The 19,210-nt window shown below is 34.6% G+C and overlaps 2 protein-coding genes across 4 annotated transcripts; both read left to right on the forward strand.

The window, feature by feature from the left end:
• Positions 777 to 9,347, forward strand: LOC18602441. 3 transcript variants are annotated; one of them, XM_018119419.1, is made up of 5 exons: positions 777 to 1,165; positions 1,606 to 2,670; positions 3,299 to 3,607; positions 4,257 to 4,348; positions 7,926 to 8,796. In XM_018119419.1, exons 2-5 carry the CDS (start codon positions 1,708 to 1,710, stop codon positions 8,794 to 8,796), a joined length of 2,235 nt encoding a protein of 744 aa, XP_017974908.1. In that variant the 5' UTR covers positions 777 to 1,165; positions 1,606 to 1,707. The 3 variants fall into 3 exon arrangements, with proteins under 3 accessions (XP_017974908.1, XP_017974909.1, XP_007033883.2); XM_018119420.1 differs by having other exon boundaries at positions 778 to 1,834; positions 1,935 to 2,670; positions 7,926 to 9,347; XM_007033821.2 differs by lacking the exon at positions 777 to 1,165 and having other exon boundaries at positions 1,708 to 2,670; positions 7,926 to 9,347.
• LOC18602442 (calreticulin-3) lies at positions 11,032 to 18,863 on the forward strand. Its single transcript, XM_018119421.1, has 14 exons — positions 11,032 to 11,287; positions 11,738 to 11,845; positions 12,954 to 13,146; positions 14,784 to 15,042; positions 15,309 to 15,365; positions 15,461 to 15,508; positions 15,745 to 15,831; positions 15,912 to 15,969; positions 16,360 to 16,427; positions 16,882 to 16,977; positions 17,056 to 17,112; positions 17,215 to 17,298; positions 17,694 to 17,726; positions 18,476 to 18,863. The coding sequence occupies exons 1-14, from the start codon at positions 11,176 to 11,178 to the stop codon at positions 18,485 to 18,487; spliced, it is 1,272 nt and encodes a 423-aa protein (XP_017974910.1). The 5' UTR covers positions 11,032 to 11,175; the 3' UTR covers positions 18,488 to 18,863.

Genomic DNA, 19,210 nt, shown 5'->3' on the forward strand with positions numbered 1-19,210 from the left:
AACACCCCATTACTCTGCACATGCAACCATTTGCATACACAAATATAACAATTCCCATTAGTCCAATTAAAAATATAAACCCTTCACCTTATTCAAAACCTGAAAATTATTAGTAAAAAAGCTTATAATTGAACTCATATACATAGATAACTTTATCTCTCTGCCAAGATTCCTGTTTAGTCCTTACAGGAATTCTTGCAACCTATTTCATTCATTGGCCATAAAAAAATTTCTTGCAAAATATTCAGGATAAATAAAACTGTTCAATTTTGTAGGTATAAGATATGTGAGAGTGGTGCGCTGGAGATTGATGCATACACAAACAAGACAAGAGATCCTAATATGACTGAAAAACTATTATCTCCTCCTTTTGACATAAACTAATTCAGTATAAATTAAATTAATGCCAAGTTGGTCATTGCAGTTTTTTGTTTAGCAATTGAAAGAAAAGGAAAACCTTCCAACTTAGTGAAAAAACTGAAATACTAATTTAAAAAGACTTAAATGAATTATAAATGATAACTCATTCTCTCTGCCAATATTCCTATTCAGTTCTTGTAAGATTTCTTGAAACCTATTTTGCTTCCTCTGGCTCAAAATTTTTTTTTTTCATTCCAAGCAGTTTTTTTTTTGTTTACTTAAAGTACTGGAACTCAATCAGAAGAAAAGTGGGTCAGGTTCCAATTTTTGTATTCATTGGTGTGTTTGTGCATGTGTTGATATGTGTAAGTGTGTCAGACTCTGGCACACATTTTCTCTCTTCCTCTCTCTCCTTTCTTTTCTTTTCTCTTCTTTCTCTCTCTCTCTCTCTTGAGTTGTGTCAATCATGTATTAAACCAGGCAATCTATTATTCTCTTTTTACACCTTTTTTTTTTTCTGTTTTCTGCAAAATTTCAGCAACTCCTCCTCAAGCTTTGTTTTTTTCTCTTCTCTTCGTCATTAAAGGTCACCTTTTTTGACTCTTGGTGATGGGTTGGGTTGTATCCTTTATGTGACTAAAAACCAACCCAAAGTTTTTCAATTTCACACTTCTTTTCCTTTTCCGTTTCCATTTTGAGTTTTTGTTACTTGATATGTGAAGGGGTTTCTCCATGAACTGCCGAACGCCCTTCATCATTTCTTGGTTTAGTCCTTTTCTTATCTGGGTTTGGTGGATTTTTTTTGGTATTACATTTTTTTCCCATTTGTTCTATTCAAGTTGTACCACCATTATTGTTGTTACTACTAATTATTGTATTCATCTCATATAATTTAACTTTCTTTCTTAGAGGGTCTATGATTAATGTGTTTTTTTTTAATAAATCTCTTCTGGGTTGTTGTCTGAACTGTTGTTTTTCATCTCTTTATTTGTTAAACTAATATTTAAGAGCCCAAAAAAGCTGCAGTAGAGCAACCACACTAATCTGCATCTTGTACAATTTATTTCTCTCTTTAAATCTTAAGCCTTTTTATGGTAACAAAATCATAACCCCATTCTTCCATCTATATGTGTTGTCAAATATCTCATCTTTGATTCTTGATTCTTTGTTTCAAGTTGCGGTTTTTTTTAGAAGAACACTTTTTTTCCTTAATCTGGGTATTGACTAAAATTCTTTGTTTTTCAGTTTCTTTCATTCAAGGTCTCTTGTATTCTCTGGTACAGAATCTTTTAGTTTCTTTGTCTGGGGTTTTTGTTCTGTGAGTAATGCAAATTGGAGGCACCCAAAATGGCAAATCTTGTTTCAGGGGTCCTTCTGAAGCTTTTACAACATATGAACACAGATGTGAAGGTTGCTGGCGAGCACAGGTCATCTCTACTGCAAGTAGTGAGCATAGTTCCTGCACTAGCAGGAGGTGAGCTGTTCCCCAACCAAGGCTTTTACCTTAAGGTTTCAGATTCATCTCATGCTACATATGTATCTTTGCCTGATGAACATGATGATTTAATTCTTAGTGATAAGATCCAACTAGGTCAGTTTATTCATGTTGACCGGTTAGAATCGTCTTCACCGGTTCCTATAATTCGTGGGGTTAGGCCGGTCCCTGGGCGACACCCTTGTGTAGGGAGCCCTGAGGATATTGTTGCAACTCATTCTCTTGGGTTTCTTAATAATGGTATTAAAAGTGCCTTGGGTTCAAAAGCTGGAGAGAAAGTTAAGTCACCATCAAAAGCAGCGTTAGGTAGTGGTCACGGTGGAGAGAAAGAGAAATCTGTTGGGAGTAGATCAAATGGTGGTGCAAAGGAGGATCAATTGGATAAGAAAGCTACTTCTTTGACTAGATCGAAGTCTCAATTGACTAAAGCAGCATTGAGTTTGGATATGAAGAAGGAAACTTTGGGGAAATTTAAGGCACTAAATTCACGGTCAATTCCTTCTTCCCCCACAAGTTGTTACTCATTGCCAACTTCTTTTGAGAAATTTGCCACTGGGATTAAGCAGCAGGCAGAAATAAAGGGGATGAGAAAAGGAAGTCCCAAGGTGGGATCTATGGAGAAGGCAAGTTCTTTGCATGGGGTAAGTCCAACTGGAAAAAAGGTGCCCGTGATGAAAACCTTGGTTCATGGGATTGAATTAGGGGCCAAGGCTTTGAGAAAGAGCTGGGAAGGGAATATGGATGTGAAGGGTAGGGACCATTCTAAACTGAGGGCTGCCAAGCATGATCCCAAGGGAGAATCTCGGAGTACTTCTGTAAGTTTTCTTGTTCTTGAATTTTAATTCTTGGAAGTATATATATTTAGTCTAATTTATATATACTGGTAATTTCGCTGTCTGTTGCTTCTAACTCTAGAATGTAAGGAAGGTTTTTTATTTTTATTTTTTATGAATAAAACATAAGGAAGTTTAAAATATGAGATAATAGAATGTATTTGGTTCCTTTATCTTATCTCAGTTTTTACGGTTTTCTTGTTCAATTTGTGGACCGGTATTTCTTGAAGGACATAACTTAAGATGATGCTTGGACTCTGGTTTAAACTTAGGATATGGCATACATGTTTGACCTGGGTCTGTTTGATTTGTTGTTAGTTTTTCCTTTTATTTGGAGGTACGATGTCCATAAGTGCTTGATATGTGTTAGACATGGGTACATTGGGCACGTAGAAAAGTTTAAGCAACACAAAATAACTCAATCTCTTTTTTTGGAATGTGATTAAATGAGTTTAAGCATTGAATATGACTTCTGTCCTATATTATCTTTGATGCCAGAATGTTTTAGAATTTGGAAAACACATGTATTATTTCTGCCCTGTCTCAGTGTCTTTTCTCGTCAAGCTGTCTTTTTGGCCCTTCATCTTTCTGTTTGAAATGTGGATGCCAGGCTCCTAGAAAGAGCACATCAAGTGAAAAGTTGCCATCCAAGGAGGAGAATAAGTTCCAAACATCTACCAGGTCATTAAAAGAGGAGACTAAATCGCAGGTGTCAACTAAGAAAGTCATGGCAAGTGGAATGTTGGATGACCAAGAGAAACCAAACAAGCCAAGAACTTACGTTGGGAAGAAATCTGGAGAACTAACTAATAATGCTGCCCTGGGGAACTTGGTTAAGGTTCCGATAAATAGTAAAAGATTGACAGATGGAAGTGTTTCATGGGTTTCACTCCCCTCTTCTCTTTCAAGGCTTGGAAAGGTATGAACTTATGACTCTTTGGATCTTGACGACTTTCTTCGCTTTTATATGAAAGTATCTTTTAAGGGTTATCATGCTGTTGCAAAAAGGTAGTATTTGCTATTAGCAAATTCCTTTGAAGAAAAATACCAAGTACAGATCTAATTAAAGCTATTTATATATAGTGCAGAAAAGTGTTCAAAATTTTCATTTTCCAATGGTAGTTTGCAAAAATATAGTAAATAGAATCTAAGATAATTGAGTCTGAGGCATTGCATAAATGGCTTGTGCATCAGGCCCTTAAAACATTTTATGATTAAATCTATGATAAATGGCTTGTGTACAAGCAAATGGACTGACCTTTGTTCTGTGTAGCTGCTTTCCTTTCCCCTTAGGCATCAACTTTTAGAATGTTATCTTGAATTGATGCTTATGATTGATATTTACTATATTTACTCAGTGTGAATTTGATTTTTTGGTAGTTACTGGGCTATGTGGTTAATAATAAACTTTTTGCATGGCTAGAACATCCGTTAATTGATGCTTAAGGCTCATAGATCATCATGAATAGTTTATTGTGTTTGTATTGACAGTTTAATTCACATTTTGGCTTTGTGAAATATATTGTTCTTTTTTCCATTCCTCATTTGATTTCATGTTGTTGCTACAGGAGGTCATGAAACACAGGGATGCAGCACAAACAGCTGCGATAGAAGCTTTACAGGAGGCTGCTGCTTCAGAGAGCTTGCTTCGATGTTTAAGGTATGACTATTTAACAATGTAAAAATTGTTGGCTTAGAAAATGATATGAATTGGCAGTAAAAGCTTAAGTCTCTCTTAGTTTCAAAACCAGGAAACATTAATTATATTAATTTGATTCTCCATGTTACCTTGGTCAAACTTTTTAATATTGTACACAACTTGTAGAATTCTAAAAATTATAAGTCTTGGCTCTGAAGGCTGCATGTGTTAACTTTTGTTTGTCGTCCATCAAGTTAGAATTACTGCACCAGAAAATTTTCACTCTATACATTCCATGATCGATTGTTTTCCTCCTCCTTTTGGATGTCTTTGATCTAGTCTCTTGGAGCTTAGAATGGTGTGGTTAATTGTTTTACCCCTGCATTTCCTTTTAATCAATACTTCTTTGTTAGTTGAACTTAATTATCAATAGCTTATGAGGAAGAATGGAAGATTTTTGGAAAAGAGTCAAGAAGCTAAAATTTCTTGAAGTTTGAGCAATTTGAAATGAGTAAATGCTTTGGGATGGAATTTGTAGTTCTTTAACTGTTTTCATGAGGGAAGAAAAATGAAGGGCAATATTCATGCAAAATTTTTACAACTGACTGCAGGTATAGGTAAAAAACTCGAAAACCAGAGGGTCTAACATTTCTGGGCACCTGGGTGGATTTGTCCATGATTGTAATGAACTTGTTCTTGCATGGTAGCTAGGCAAAGGATAAGGCCAATGCTTTTGATCTTTAGATCGATCGGCCTTTCTCTTTTTTTTATCTCACTTTTCAAATTCTAAGAGTGCAAGAAACTAACAAGGAATTGGGTTTTCCAGGTAGTACTAGATAAGAGTGTCTTTGGACTTTCAGTAGCTTTATTTCAGCCTTATAGGTAGCAGGTTTACCAAATGAACTGGTTGACCCAACTTACATATTAGTTTTCTTTAAGCTCATCCACCAACAGAACCCAGTGAAACCCAGTTTTAACATTCTAGTTTGATTGCCTAGCAACCATACATTAGCAACTCAAACCTTGTCTTCATTGGGATTGCAAACAGTTGAGAATTAAGAATCGATGTGCAGTTGGCATGATTTCTTGCTTTCGTTATAAGAGGGTAGAAGAAATTTTTAGTTTTTCAATGGGACACCTAAAGTACATAATTGGCACATATCTCATCTCAAGGTGGAGAATTAAGTTGTAAATTGTTACCTTGACATTGTCTCAAGTAAATTTATACATTTGTCTTGTTAAATTCCATAAGGAAAATTATGTTAATTAGGCATGAAATAGTTCACAAGTTGGGCCATTGCTTTGGCCTTTAGATCAAAATCAGAGAGATGGAACCATAATGGTTTATGTGGTATTTGGCATGTCAGCTTTCTCTTGCCATGCCCATGCCCAGAAAATAAGTTCTGTTCTATCACTGTTGTGTGTTCTTTAACTAAATGAGTGAGGTTTTCAAGGTTTTATTTGGCCTGATGTTGTTCTATGAGAGCTATTTATGTTTGTCTGTATCATTTGAGTTCTTGATGGTTAGCTTTTCAGAAGACTTTGTTTCTTTCCTATCCGTATGAAGCTCTTGAGTTCTTGATGGTAATGGGTCTTTATGGAGATTAGTTGGCTGGAGAAAGACCTTGCAGTTGATTGCTTTAAGATTCTTGTGTATAAGATTTGTTTGCAAGTAGTGATGCTTCATGGAGAATGAAGAGCAAACCTTTGGAGTTAGGACTGTTGCATATTAAGATATGCGTTGAAAACTCCCCATGTTAAAACGGTTAACATAAGGATTTGGGTCACATGACATAGTTTGGACATGTCAAATTCATTACTAATCCCAGTTTGATTGATTTAAGTTGTAGTGTTGCTCAATATAAACTACAAGCAACAAAATTAATGCAGACACTTTTTAAATATTAATTATAGCAATGTTTTCTTTATACTTTATGTGTTAGGTAAATACAGCTTTGGTGGCTTTAAAAGAAATTGCTGTCATATATTGCATCCAGTGGCTTTGAAATTTGAACAAGCTAAGTTGATTCAATTGGTCACCTGTTTGATCTGGTTCATGACCTTTCTTTGAAAATGGTCAAATAGTCAAAGTCAGAAATTCACAATTAAACAGGTTCAGAGTAATCTGGTTTCAACTGGACTTGTTTAAGTGATTGCCGGTATTACATTATTATTATTATTATTATTATTATTATTATTATTATTATTATTCCTGTAATGAGTAATTTTCAGGGCTGTAATCAAGCTAGGCAGAGCCCAGCCAACCTTCATGCTATTAGGGATATTTTTTAAAATTATTAAAATTTTTATTTATCATTATACTATTTAAATGATATATGAAAGAATGAAATTAAGTAATTTGATAGATGATAACAATAATTGGTAGAAAGGAATTCTAAATCATATTAACTATTATGATATATAATAGTTTAAAAGTTGAAGTTTTAAATATTCTAAACTGAATCAATAGTAATATTCATGTTAAATATTCTTTTGAATAATCATTTATATAAGTACCCAAACATGTAAAAAATAAATCTCTGAAATTTTTATTATCCATCACTTTCTGTGGCTATCAAACAACAATTTTTTTTTGCTAGGTGCTTCTGTTTTCAACAAACTTTCTTTTCCTTCTCCATTTTTTTATGCATGTTAAGCTAATTATATGACCAAATAGTGTTAGATTTCACGTGATAGAAGGACTTATTCACCTATTCATAAAGTGCAGCAGGAAAATTAGAAGCTTAGGGGGTCTTTGGATTGTGCACCAAAGTGTGATGGGGCATTTTTCCTTTTCAGGCCAATTAATTCACTCCCTCTGATGTTTGTTTAAGTAGAAAAAACAGAGAATGAGGTGTCAATGGTTAGTGCGTATTGGTACTTACAACTTTATTAGAAATTTTTTAATGAAGTTTATGCTTAAGATGTTTTCTCGTGCAAAGCAATGTGGTTTAATAAGTGGGTCATCTTTAAAAGACAAAGAAGTTTAGTCTTAAATGTCAAAGAACCTTAGGGATCCCAAAGGGTAATGAAGGGCTGGACTCGAGGGGTGGCCTTGGATCTCTAATACTGATAAGTGCGCCTCTTGGCATTTTGGAATAGGTTGGAGATTTTTTGATGCAGAGCTTTAGATCTAATTGTGAGTCAGATTCAGTTTTGCCAGTGTATTTAATTACTGTTAGCTTTGTAGATAAAAGAGACTTTGACTTGGTAGAATAACAGGATCCAAATATAAAATTTCATAAAGCTGCAAGCAGAACTCACAACAATGATAGCATATTGCAATATCCCAGCTTAAAAAAGGACATGGTGGATGGTGGGGTTTTATGCCACTTCTAGAGATCTGTTAAAAAACAATGAATTTTAGGTGGGGAGTCGAAAGGGTGGGGGGAGGGAAGAGATACAAGACAGCTTTGATGAAACTGTAAGTATAATTGTGGGATAAAAGTAATGCATGTTAGAAAGTGAAATTATTGTAGATTTTTGGTAGTATTTAGTGATACGTTTTATGATCTTCCCTAATCTTTTGTAGTACATTTATAACTGATTGTGCTTTGCTTTCCTATGTGACATATTGGAATACTATTTTGTCTTGCAGCTTATATTCTGATCTTACTACTTCTGCCAAGGAAGACAACCCTCAGCCTGCGGTGGATCAGTTCTTGACCCTCCATGCAAGCTTGAATAATGCTCGCATGATTGCAGATTCTTTATCAAAAACTATTCCAGTCGGTTCATCCCCGGAATCTGAAGGAAGCCCATCAGAAGAGGCAGTGAAAGTCGCATCGGATAGACGGAGATATGCAGTCTCGTGGGTGCAAGCTGCACTGGCTACCAATTTGTCATCCTTCTCTGTATTTACCAAAGAACCTAATTCAATGCTAAGTCATGCTTCAGCTTCTGTACAAAGCCAGAAGACTATTCCTGCCAATCAAAACATATTAGTTCTAGAAAATTCTGCTAAGAATGCTTCTGCAAAAGCCCAAGGGAAAACTCGTCCAGTAGTTATCTCTAAGCTTGTAGCACAGGGTGTTCTTCGCAAAGCAGGGGATGGTTCAGGCCTTGGTCCAAAGGCACCGGTCCAACCACCACCAGAATGGACAAGGGGAAATGGCCTTGATGAGGCTGCTGACTTAGCTGAAATGTTGCGAATGGAATCCCAGGATTGGTTCTTAGGATTTGTGGAGAAATTCTTGGATGCTGATGTGGACACATCTGCTTTATCAGACAATGGTCAAATAGCTGGGATGTTGACACAACTCAAGAGTGTCAATGACTGGTTGGATGAAATTAGTTCAAGCAAAGATGAAGAAGAGACACCCAATGTTTCATTGGAGACAATTGATAGGCTAAGGAAGAAAATATACGAGTATCTTCTTACACATGTTGAATCTGCTGCTGCTGCTCTAGGTGGTGGATCACAGCCGTCACCATGCACCCGCACAGTTGAAACAAAAGCAAAAAAGTGACTTGGCTAGCCTACATGAAATGCACATATGCAGTGTTGATGCACAGCAGTTAGGCCCCTCATCCAGCAAAGGTGGGAGGAGCTTACTAATTTATCATGTACATAAATCCTACATGGGTTCGAGGTGTAGATGCAGTAGTCATATCAAAAGAAATGTGTTTGATGCAAAGTGCAGGTGTTTTCTTTTCTTTTTCCTTGGAAAAAAAGAAAAAAAAAAGATCACATTGTTATTGGTTGCCTGAAATTATACAAATGAAAACAGTCTGAAGAGTTGGGAGGGAGCTTTTTCTATGTCCAACTTGAATATGTAACTTTCAAAATTCATTTCAGAATCGGAAAAGTTATTCTAAAAATCCGAGTTCCCTTGGCAGTGCAGTAGCAGTCGAGATGCAGGATGTCAAATTTTAGTTTCAGTTGATAGGCATTGCATTCTAGACAGTACATAGCATGACTGTCAAATAAATATTGTATCTGTGATCTAACTCTTCCTTAGCCCGTCTTTTGTATGTATGGTTAGAAATCTTTGCACAAAAGCAAAGACTTGCTTGTTTAGTTAATGGGTTGGTCAGCCCTTCCATTTTGGTAGGTATTTGTGATGAAGGAGATTGTAAAAAGAATGGCTCATCCATCTAGTATGAAAAAAAATGAGTAGTTAACCCTGGCATTAACATCTGAACAAGTGACTATTAGCAGAATTTGCATATTTGTTCGGAGAATTGCTTGTTTCTACTTCCATGAAGTCTGCATTAGGTCTCTTACATCACTTTGTTAGAATAGATAGGTCTTCTCTATTTATTTAACTACGCAAAGCACTCGTTCCAATTGATTACCGATCACAATATCATTTTAATAAAAATGTTACAGCAAGATTCATCATAATAAATTACTGTAATATAACGATGTAGAATTGTAAGAATTCATCTTAATTAGATTGAATTGTTAAGAAAACATTTGAAAGATGATGGTCAGGAATCGAATATGCAGGCTAGTTGCTGCATTTTATCCTATTCTCAGCATCCATGTCCTGTGCGTCCTTCGGTCTGTGGAAGCAATTAATGTTCACACCACATAACATCATGATTATGCAAATTCTTATGAAAACTTTTAATTCTTTCTTTCAGAAATAATGTTGATTTGACCCTTCCTAGGCCATTATTCTTTTTAACAATTTCTTCTGGCTTTTCCTCACCGCCACTAACTAAGTGCTTTCCCACGTGACATCTATTTCAAAAGTCTACTTTTCCATAATATAATTAAGAACTAATTAATTACTTAATGAATAAGAGTTCCACTTTGTGTATAACAATGCAATTATTTCAAAAGTGATACTTTTATTTCATGAATTTTGCTTCATTGCTTATCAGGGTTTACACAAGTTTACGGAGATCGTAATTCTTCTTTGTAATTTGCTTTTGTAAATATAAAAGGTTTAACAGACAAACTACTTAGTCAACAATTTCATATAGCTTCGCATTCTTTTCCCAAATAAATTAATATTTGGAAAATAGAATAAGAAAAATTAAATTTGCACATTTTGTTGGGTGAGATTGTTACAATTTTGAACTAAACTAAGTATCATGCATTTTAAAATTAATAAAACATGTTTAATCGAGAAAAAGAAAATAACTATTTCATATTCTTTCTTTATTTTTTATGATATTATTTGTTTTACAGAATGATCATTCCAAAAATAGTCAAAATGGTTATTAAGGATTTTTCTCTCAAAATGAATATTTTACTTGAGCTGAAATAACTAAAAAAAAAAAATAATTAAACAAAAATATCCTTAATCAATATCACAAATTAAAATCCTATATAAGATAAGTCTTACTTTCATTTTCTTTAATTTTTTTCTTTCTCTCTACTTATCTACTTATATCCTTCTCTCTAAATTTTTTCCACTATCGAAGGCAGTGATAGCATCAGCACTTCCACGACCAGAAGTAATTTTTTATCTTAATTTAAAAAGTAATTTACTTATTATTTGGATTCATTTTAATTGAAAGTCATAAGTCCTAATTATTTTTTTTCCTGTTTTTGAAAGAAATATTAGTAAATTTAATTGGGTAGTTTGTAATAGACATTAATAAGTACCTAAAAAAAGAGAAAACAGAGGGAGAGATATATGCAAGCGAAGGGTGATACATTATGGGATATTTCCGTAAATATAGGTCTTGTAAGGGCTTCAATGAAATTACGAGTCTGCCGGATCGAACAGAGCAATGCCTGTCTTTATAGAGAAAAAAAAAACAAAAAAAGGGGGTTCAAAGACAGAGCAAAAGGGTAGCTGTGAAGTGAGTTCACTGTACGGTTAGCTGGTTTCTTTCTTTGAGATCAAAGACTCGAAAAGGCCATTTTAATGAGTTAATCTTTACCGGAAATGGAAGGGCAGGCCGCCAAACAAGCGCTTCTCCTTTTCTTTTTCCTTTTTCTTCACTCTCTCCTCTTCGATTGCGCTCTCTCCGAAATCTTCTTCGAAGAACGCTTCGAAGGTAAAAAAGAAAAAGAAGTACAAATGCTTATGATTTTTAATCCTTTATTTCTTTTTATAACGAAGAGATTAAATCAAATATCATTGAATTGTTTTCGTCTGTTTTATCTTCTATTATAGCTTTTTTTTTTTGGTGATAGAAGAAGTTTCTAGAATTTTCGTGGATTAATTTGTTTCTTTGCAAACTAGTGAAGAACTTCTGCTTTCTTCTTTTAGGATTTGGTAACAGAAAAATTGTAGCTAAATTAAACAGAAAGATTTAGCTGGTAGTGATATAAAAGGAAGGTTCTGGAAGTTTTGGTCAATTATTACTAGTAGTTAACTAGTTATCAATGAATGAATGCTCAATGCGGTGTTATTGAATTATTTGGGGTAAAATGTGATTGCTTATGAATGTAAATGTTTTGTTTTTCTTTTCTTTTATTATTCTTATATTGGAATTTGGAGACAGATGGGTGGAAGAGCAGATGGGTATTATCAGATTGGAAAAGGAGTGAGGGAAAAGCCGGCACCTTCAAGCACACTGCAGGCAAGTGGTCCGGCGATCCTGATGATAAAGGTATAATTTTCTCAGCATGCATTATGTACATATGTAGGCATATGTTACAGTATTTTTGCTTGGTTGAACATTTTAGAGATTTAAGTTCTGAGAAATAAAAAACATTAATGGATTAATGAAGCCTAGTAATTAAGATAAAAGATGCACCTTTGCTGGATCATGCATCTGCTTCTTTCTCCTGCGTTTTAGCATATTGTGTTTCTCTTTAGTGTTACGGACTGTCTAAATAGAATTTTGTGGAGTGTTCTAGACTTAATAGTGAGGTTTTGACTTCTAAAAGGGTATTAAGTTGGGAGTGAAACTCAGAGCGTTACTGTGATGCCATGCCAATTAAAAAAACGATAGCTTGCTGTTAATTATGTCTTGAATCACTTATTTTTTGCAAATTTGATGGCAAGTCTTTAACTTTAATGAAATAGGATATAAACTGTACCTATTTTATGAAGATGGTTGTACTATTAATGATACAACAGTTTTTGGTTCCCGTTGTTGTTCCCATCCAGCTATTTTCTTGTCTCTAATTTTACTCCTAATCGTAAACTGTTGGCTATACAAAAACTTGATCTCTAGACTAGCAGAAATCATGAATAATAGAAGTTGTGAAAAATTTGTGAACTTGGATGACCTTTCATGATGATTACATCTGGTTATGTAAGTCTGTTGGCTGATGGGTGAATTTACAGCTGCTAGGCGTGCCAACTTTGAACGCTTAAAGTTGAACAGAGCTGTTTATTTGTAAGAGATTAAAGCAATTAAATGATTTCATAAATTGACTGTGTTCTATTGGAAATTTTTTTTTTCAAATTGTATGCTTTTTCATTAGACATAGCCAGCAATTGTCACTTGTTCAGACAGATTTATGTTTGACTAATTGGGTGTAAAATAAGAATGTTGAAAAACCAGTAAATGGAACCCAGTTACTGAATGGGAGCAACTGGGCCTATATTAAAATTGGCTGCAAATATCCCTTACTACACAGGCAAAAACTTTTTCAGTCCTTTTTGCTAATTTGAAAGGCTAAACCAATTGGAGTCTTTTTTTGTATCTATTATATGTGGCAAAGTACTGCTGACTGTTGCTCTTGTTTATTTTCTTGGAAATTTTGCAGGTATTCAGACATATAATGATGCCAAACATTATGCTATCTCTGCTAAGATACCAGAGTTCAGCAACAAGAACAGAACTCTAGTGGTTCAGTATTCTATTAAGTTGGAACAAGACATTGAATGTGGTGGTGGTTACATTAAGCTTCTCTCTGGTTATGTAAACCAGAAGAAATTTGGTGGTGACACGCCTTACAGGTCTGGCAAGTTGTTTAATCATATAATTTTTTTGCCAGTGACAAATTTTATACTTCACATCTTAGATAATCTACATGCAAAATTTGAGAGGGTGTTGGTAACGAAACCTTTGTTGGCCTAATTAATTTGTTTTTTGGTCTTTTGCTTTTATACAGTCTTAACTTTTGAAAGTTGACTGGATATTTATTGGTTTCCTTCCTGCCAGTTTGACCTCAAAAGTTCCTTGTTTCTGATCAATTCGGTGATGTGATAATTTTAGGGTTATGACTATTAGTTTATTTATTTAGTTGGGCTTGAATAGACCTTTCATAGTCACACGGGTATAACACTTACAGAGGCTGATGGGCCAGAGTTGGTGCTTCAAATCTTTACGAAAGGAAGAAAAGAAAATGACTCTTTCTGTGTTCTCTGACAGATTGAATGTGAATTATTACTCTGGTCAAACTTGTGACATACAAATGTAGTCCCTTGTCTTAAATTGAATGTTAACTTTTTACGAGGAAATTAAGAAAAACGCTTCGACTTTAGGTTTTTGTAGTAACATTTTAAAATTTTTCATAATGGAAATGCTCAACTGTCAGACTTCTTCAATTTTGAAATTATTATGACTTGAGACAAAAGAGAACTGACCTTAAAGTTGACTAAAATTATAGTCCTTGCCATTGAATCTATCAAACTGCCATTTGGATTGAGAATTTCTAACATTTTTCACTGCCTTTTTTCTATGGTATTGTTGTTCTATACTTTTTATTGCCAAAAAGTTGAATTTTTTTTTAAAAATTAATATGGAATGTTAAAAAAAAAAAAAGTAAGAGTTGTAGATGTTTAAAAAAATGAAAGAGGACATAGTTTCAGGACATCAGAAAAAGGAAAGATCGACATCTAACTTGGGATGGGGGGAGTGTTACTTTGGAAGGAACTCTTTCCCATTTTCTCTTCCTCCCCCCTATCTCCTATTGGCCCAGAGGCATGGTGAGTGAGGAGAGCAAAAGATGGCAAAAAGATGAGAAATCAGCTTTTTCGGCTAAGGGGGATAATGATACCTTGATCCACTCAGACTTGCTGAATCAATGTTACATATAGAATTTATTGCACTACACTCTTCTTGTGATAGGAAAGGGTGAGAAATAAGTATTTGAGCTATATATACATAGGGTGACCATGTCTAGATGAATGTTTTAAAATGCATGATGTTCAGGTATGATAGTGGTCATTTTTGTGAGAACTAATAGATTGGAAGAGTAGGTAAAGCCGTAAGGGTGTGAAGGTTGGATGAAATGACTGAGATAGTTAGTTATCGACAACATAAAATGCAGACTGCTCACCTGCAATTTGGTTTTTCAAAGTATTTCAAAGATGGGTGGAGGATATAAAGCAACATAGAAGTTGACTTACTAAGGAAAAATGATATATAAAAGACCTGTTATTTTATATCAAAGCCATGTGTGTTGCTTTTATCTGTATATTTTTGGTATTGCAGATCATTTTGTGGTTTTAGATTGCATCGTTTACCTGTCTTGTTGGACACGTTTGCATTTGTTATTGAGAAGTATGTTGTTATAGATAGCTAAAACCAATTTAAGACTTGTTTCATATTACTTTAAACACTAGCTGATTGGTCTTTTCCTGTGGTGCAGTGTGATGTTTGGACCAGATATTTGTGGCTCACAGACCAAAAAGCTCCATCTTATACTATCTTACCACGGGCAGAATTATCCTATTAAAAAGGATTTACAATGTGAAACAGACAAGCTAACTCACTTTTACACATTTATTCTAAGGCCTGATGCCTCATATAGCATCCTCGTTGATAATAGAGAGAGAGAATCCGGAAGCATGTATACTGATTGGGAAATCCTTCCTCCACGGAAAATCAAGGATGTTAAAGCCAAAAGGGTAGGACCCAAAGAATCAAAATAGGTGTTCATGGACACCCAGGAATTATGATATCTGATACGATGCATCAATACTCTACCTGTATTTTTTAAATCTAATCTTAAGAAGTTATATATTCAGAAGACCTTGAAGAAGCATTTATTTGTATGTGTTACTATCTGGAAAGATCAGAGTCTCTCATTGTTTTTGTAATTTGCTGGTATGTTGTAGTCTAATTACCTGCCTTGCCCCCAAATAATTTACACTCACTTTCATTCTTGTTACAGCCTGCAGACTGGGATGATAGAGAATACATTGACGATCCTAATGATGTCAAACCAGAGGTAGCATGTTCTGCGTGTCTCTTCAGAATTTGATGTCTGAAACAATCATGTGATTTACTATGACCTAAACACTTCTACTATGTGGTTATTTGTAGGGATATGATTCAATTCCTGCTGAGATTCCAGATAGAAAGGCAAAAGAGGTTTGCACCAATTATCTAATGCCCAAAAGTCTTATTTTCAAATCCCAAACAGTTTGAAGACAGATATAATTTGGACCCTTTTCATATTCTTTCTTTTGTTTAAACATTATGCCTCTCTATCAATCATGTGTCCACCCTTTTTTCCCTTGCATAATTAAGCTCTAATTCTGGTAGTTGTTATGCTTTCAATGAGAAGAAGTATCCATTCTTTACATGCTTTGACTTTGTTCTTATAGCCTGATGACTGGGACGAAGAACTGGATGGTATTTGGAAGCCACCTAAGATCCCAAATCCAGCATACAAAGGACCCTGGAAGCGCAAGGTGCTTTCAAGCTACCAATAGTAAATAGAAAGCAAAATCTCTGCTGCAGTTCTAACTTTTGCACATTGTCTCTCCTGCAGAAAATCAAGAACCCCAACTATAAGGGAAAATGGAAAACTCCATGGATTGATAACCCTGGTATGTCTTTTCCAGTAGATGTCAGTGGCTTGATGGTAAAATTACACAATTGAAACTGTAGCATGAGTAGCTGACTTAACTTGTCAGAAATGCTTGAACATAGTCTTGAAGTAGTCACTGAGCCATAGTCCGAACTCCAAACTACAGTTTGCAAATTTAAACATTGACCTGTTAAAGATTGAAAAAAGTAATTTTTGAATTCTTTTCTAAAGAGAGAGAGAATGAGGGAAAAAAGGCCTCCAAGTTTCATTGTAGACATTTCTGTTATGCTTTTCAATTCAGTTTGATTTACTCATGCATTTCTTATCTTTGCCTGTCTTCAATCCCATGTAAATATACAATGTCAAATTTCCGTATTCATTGTTGCTTCCTTTTTCTGTCCTTCTCTAGAGTTTGAGGATGATCCGGACCTTTATGTGCTGAAACCAATAAAATATGTGGGTATTGAAGTCTGGCAGGTAAGCATCATGCATTTCTTCATATTCTTCTAGAGGTTGAAGATAGGACTTTTCCTTTCAGGAACAAAAGAAATAATCCTATAGTTCCAAAAGTGATCGCCTGCAATCATATTTCTTTTGTAAATAGAGTTTGTTACATGGCATATTAACGAGGTCAACAATATATCTATTTTAGCACTCAACACATTAACTTCTTGTTCTAAACTAAATAGGGTAGGATACATGGATTTTTTTCCCTTCATTCCACCCAATGTATGGTCATGCTCTTTGTAATTATCAGACTGCGATCTTTACCTTGCTTTAACCAGTGTTATTGACATATGCTTATGGGGATTACTTTTCTCAGGAGTTAATTTGTTTAGTCAGCATTGTCCCTGTATCCAAATGTACCTAAGAAGACTATGATACCAGTGCTATTGACATATGCTTTAATGGAATGAATTTCATATTTCAGGTAAAGGCTGGTTCCGTTTTTGACAACATATTGATTTGTGATGACCCGCAATATGCAAGACAAGTTGTAGAAGATATCTGGGCCAAGAATAGGGAGGTGAGCTGTTACCTTTCAGACTTTATACATTTGTTAATTTAAGTGCCATAGATAATTAATTTGCATGTAAAATTTCAGGCTGAAAAGGAGGCCTTTGAAGAAGCAGAGAAAGAAAGAAAAGCTCGGGAAGAGGAGGTTGTTAGCCTGATAATTTGATTTCTCTTGAGGCTTTGAATATGGAATCAGCTGTACTCTTTCTGAATATTTATTGAAGTCTTTGAATGGCTATTTGTGCAGGAAGCTCAAAGAGCAAGGGAGGGGGGTGAAAAGAGGAGAAGAGAGAGGGACCATCGATATGGAGACAGGAGGCACCGAAGAAGGGTATTTTACTTTTCATCTTTGTTTATTTTTCTCTAAAACTGTGTTCTTTTTTAATCTTTGGGAATTTATTTAATCAACATAATGGCAATGGCCCCATGCATGATCATTGTGCAAGATGTTTGTGGGAAGTGTAGAGTTTTAATCATAATAAGCCAAGTCTAAGTTGCCTGTGGCGCTTATTGTAAGTTGCAAAAATTTCTTGACAGATTGTGATTGTTAGTGAGATTTAATGGGTTCTAATTGCGTGTATATGTCCCATTGAATTGGAAGAAGCATTTGTAGGTTGCTTAGAAAGATAGGGACAACAGATGCAATCACGAGTTAGTTTGAAGAGTGTGAGATTGTTATAAAGCATGAGTTTAAGTTTAACGTGGGGTTTTTTTTTTTCTTGGCAGCACGATCCCCGTGATTATTTGGATGATTACCATGTAAGTGCATTTACCTTTTTGTACCCTTTCAATAAATTTCTTTTATGTGACCATTTTTTTCCTTTTTGTTGAGCTTTTCTTCAAATAAATCAATTAATACAGTTGTGGTAAAAGTTGCTGTCTAATTCATTCAATGCCGTGAGTAAACCACCATTAGGGTTAAGGAAAGTCCTTCCCTTTCCCTAGCATAGATTATTCCTCTAAACTCATCTTAAGAAAGTACTTCTCCTTGTATGATTTGTAGTTGCTTAGTTGATCTATTTGTTTCCAAATTATAGGAACTATTAAGAAATATGTTACATCTAAGTTTTTGGCGATCATAGATTTTTCATTTCTTTTATTAAGTTTTTCGAACTATGCTAATACGAAATCTGATTTCCATTTGTAATGGCGTCAGACTTTTCTCAAGAATGGGACCACATTATTATTAGGCACAAGGGGAAAAGATGGAAGATAATACCACATCTGGTTTCTAATATTATTTTGAGATCTAAGTTTGGCCAGGATGAATTATTGATCCTCTTTTACTTTGTTTCTTTTGAAACATTTTCTTAATACTGACTAGTCTTGAAACTCCAATAGCTTGTAGAACTTTGGCCCCTCTTGGCTCTTTGGATGAAACCATAGTTCTGCCTTTTGTTCAATGATTTCTTCTTGTGCATGAACTAGCACCAAAAAGAGTATTCGACCCTAACTAAAAAGCGTTCCAACCAGACTCCTAACTCCATTCTTCTTTGTGTCCCCTGCAGGATGAACTATGAGGTGTCTGCTGCTATTTCACAAATTTTATGATTCACTTGAATGGAAAAAAAAGAAAAAAAAAGAAAGAAAAGTAAAGCAATGCTGCCACCTTGAGAGAAGCAGCATTGGTTTCTCTGTCTGAAGCATGTCCGGTCCCGGTTGTTGTATAATTGTTGTTGTAACATTATTGTTGCACTAATATGAAATCCCAAAGCTGAAAAAATCTGGAGCTGGAATGAATGATGCAGTCTTATGCTTTGCATCAGCATTCAACTAATAAATACTGATTTGTAAGCAGTCTGTTACTCTGGCTTTTGCACTATTAAACTGCCCTGTTCCGTTGTCAATCCTAATGCACTTATATTATAAATATCATCCATAATTTATTTCATCTCATTTATGTTATTGTTGTTACATCTCAATCTTATCTCACCTTTTTACTTTTAACTTTTTTTCATAAAAAAAGAGATCATGTATTTTAATTAGCGAGTGAAATGTTTTTATTTGTTTAAGTAAATAACTAGGGATGACATGGAAAATTGTTGTAACAGGTGACATATTTAACACATTGCTTAACAGTTTCTATTAAAGCAAGGACTTAATTAAGAATGATTGGAACATCAATTAAGAGAATGAAAGTGTCAATTCGCTTAATTTAACTAGAAAATGGATTTTAGTTCGAACTTTTCAACTTTATTGGTTGATTTATTATTTTTTACTTTCATATTACTAATTGATTTTTT

Source organism: Theobroma cacao, chromosome 4 (assembly GCF_000208745.1).
Source record: "Theobroma cacao cultivar B97-61/B2 chromosome 4, Criollo_cocoa_genome_V2, whole genome shotgun sequence".
Lineage (NCBI taxonomy): Eukaryota > Viridiplantae > Streptophyta > Magnoliopsida > Malvales > Malvaceae > Theobroma > Theobroma cacao.

Excerpts from the sequence above, each read along its gene's own strand:
- LOC18602441 (XM_018119419.1), top strand. The coding sequence starts at position 1,708 with ATGGCAAATCTTGTTTCAGGGGTCCTTCTGAAGCTTTTACAACATATG. Across the intron at positions 2,671-3,298 it reads GAGAATCTCGGAGTACTTCT|GCTCCTAGAAAGAGCACATC; the intron begins GTAAGTTTTCTT and ends TGTGGATGCCAG. Across the intron at positions 3,608-4,256 it reads CTCTTTCAAGGCTTGGAAAG|GAGGTCATGAAACACAGGGA; the intron begins GTATGAACTTAT and ends TTGTTGCTACAG.
- LOC18602442 (XM_018119421.1), top strand. The coding sequence starts at position 11,176 with ATGGAAGGGCAGGCCGCCAAACAAGCGCTTCTCCTTTTCTTTTTCCTT. Across the intron at positions 15,832-15,911 it reads AAGGACCCTGGAAGCGCAAG|AAAATCAAGAACCCCAACTA; the intron begins GTGCTTTCAAGC and ends TCTCTCCTGCAG. Across the intron at positions 17,113-17,214 it reads GAAAAGCTCGGGAAGAGGAG|GAAGCTCAAAGAGCAAGGGA; the intron begins GTTGTTAGCCTG and ends CTATTTGTGCAG.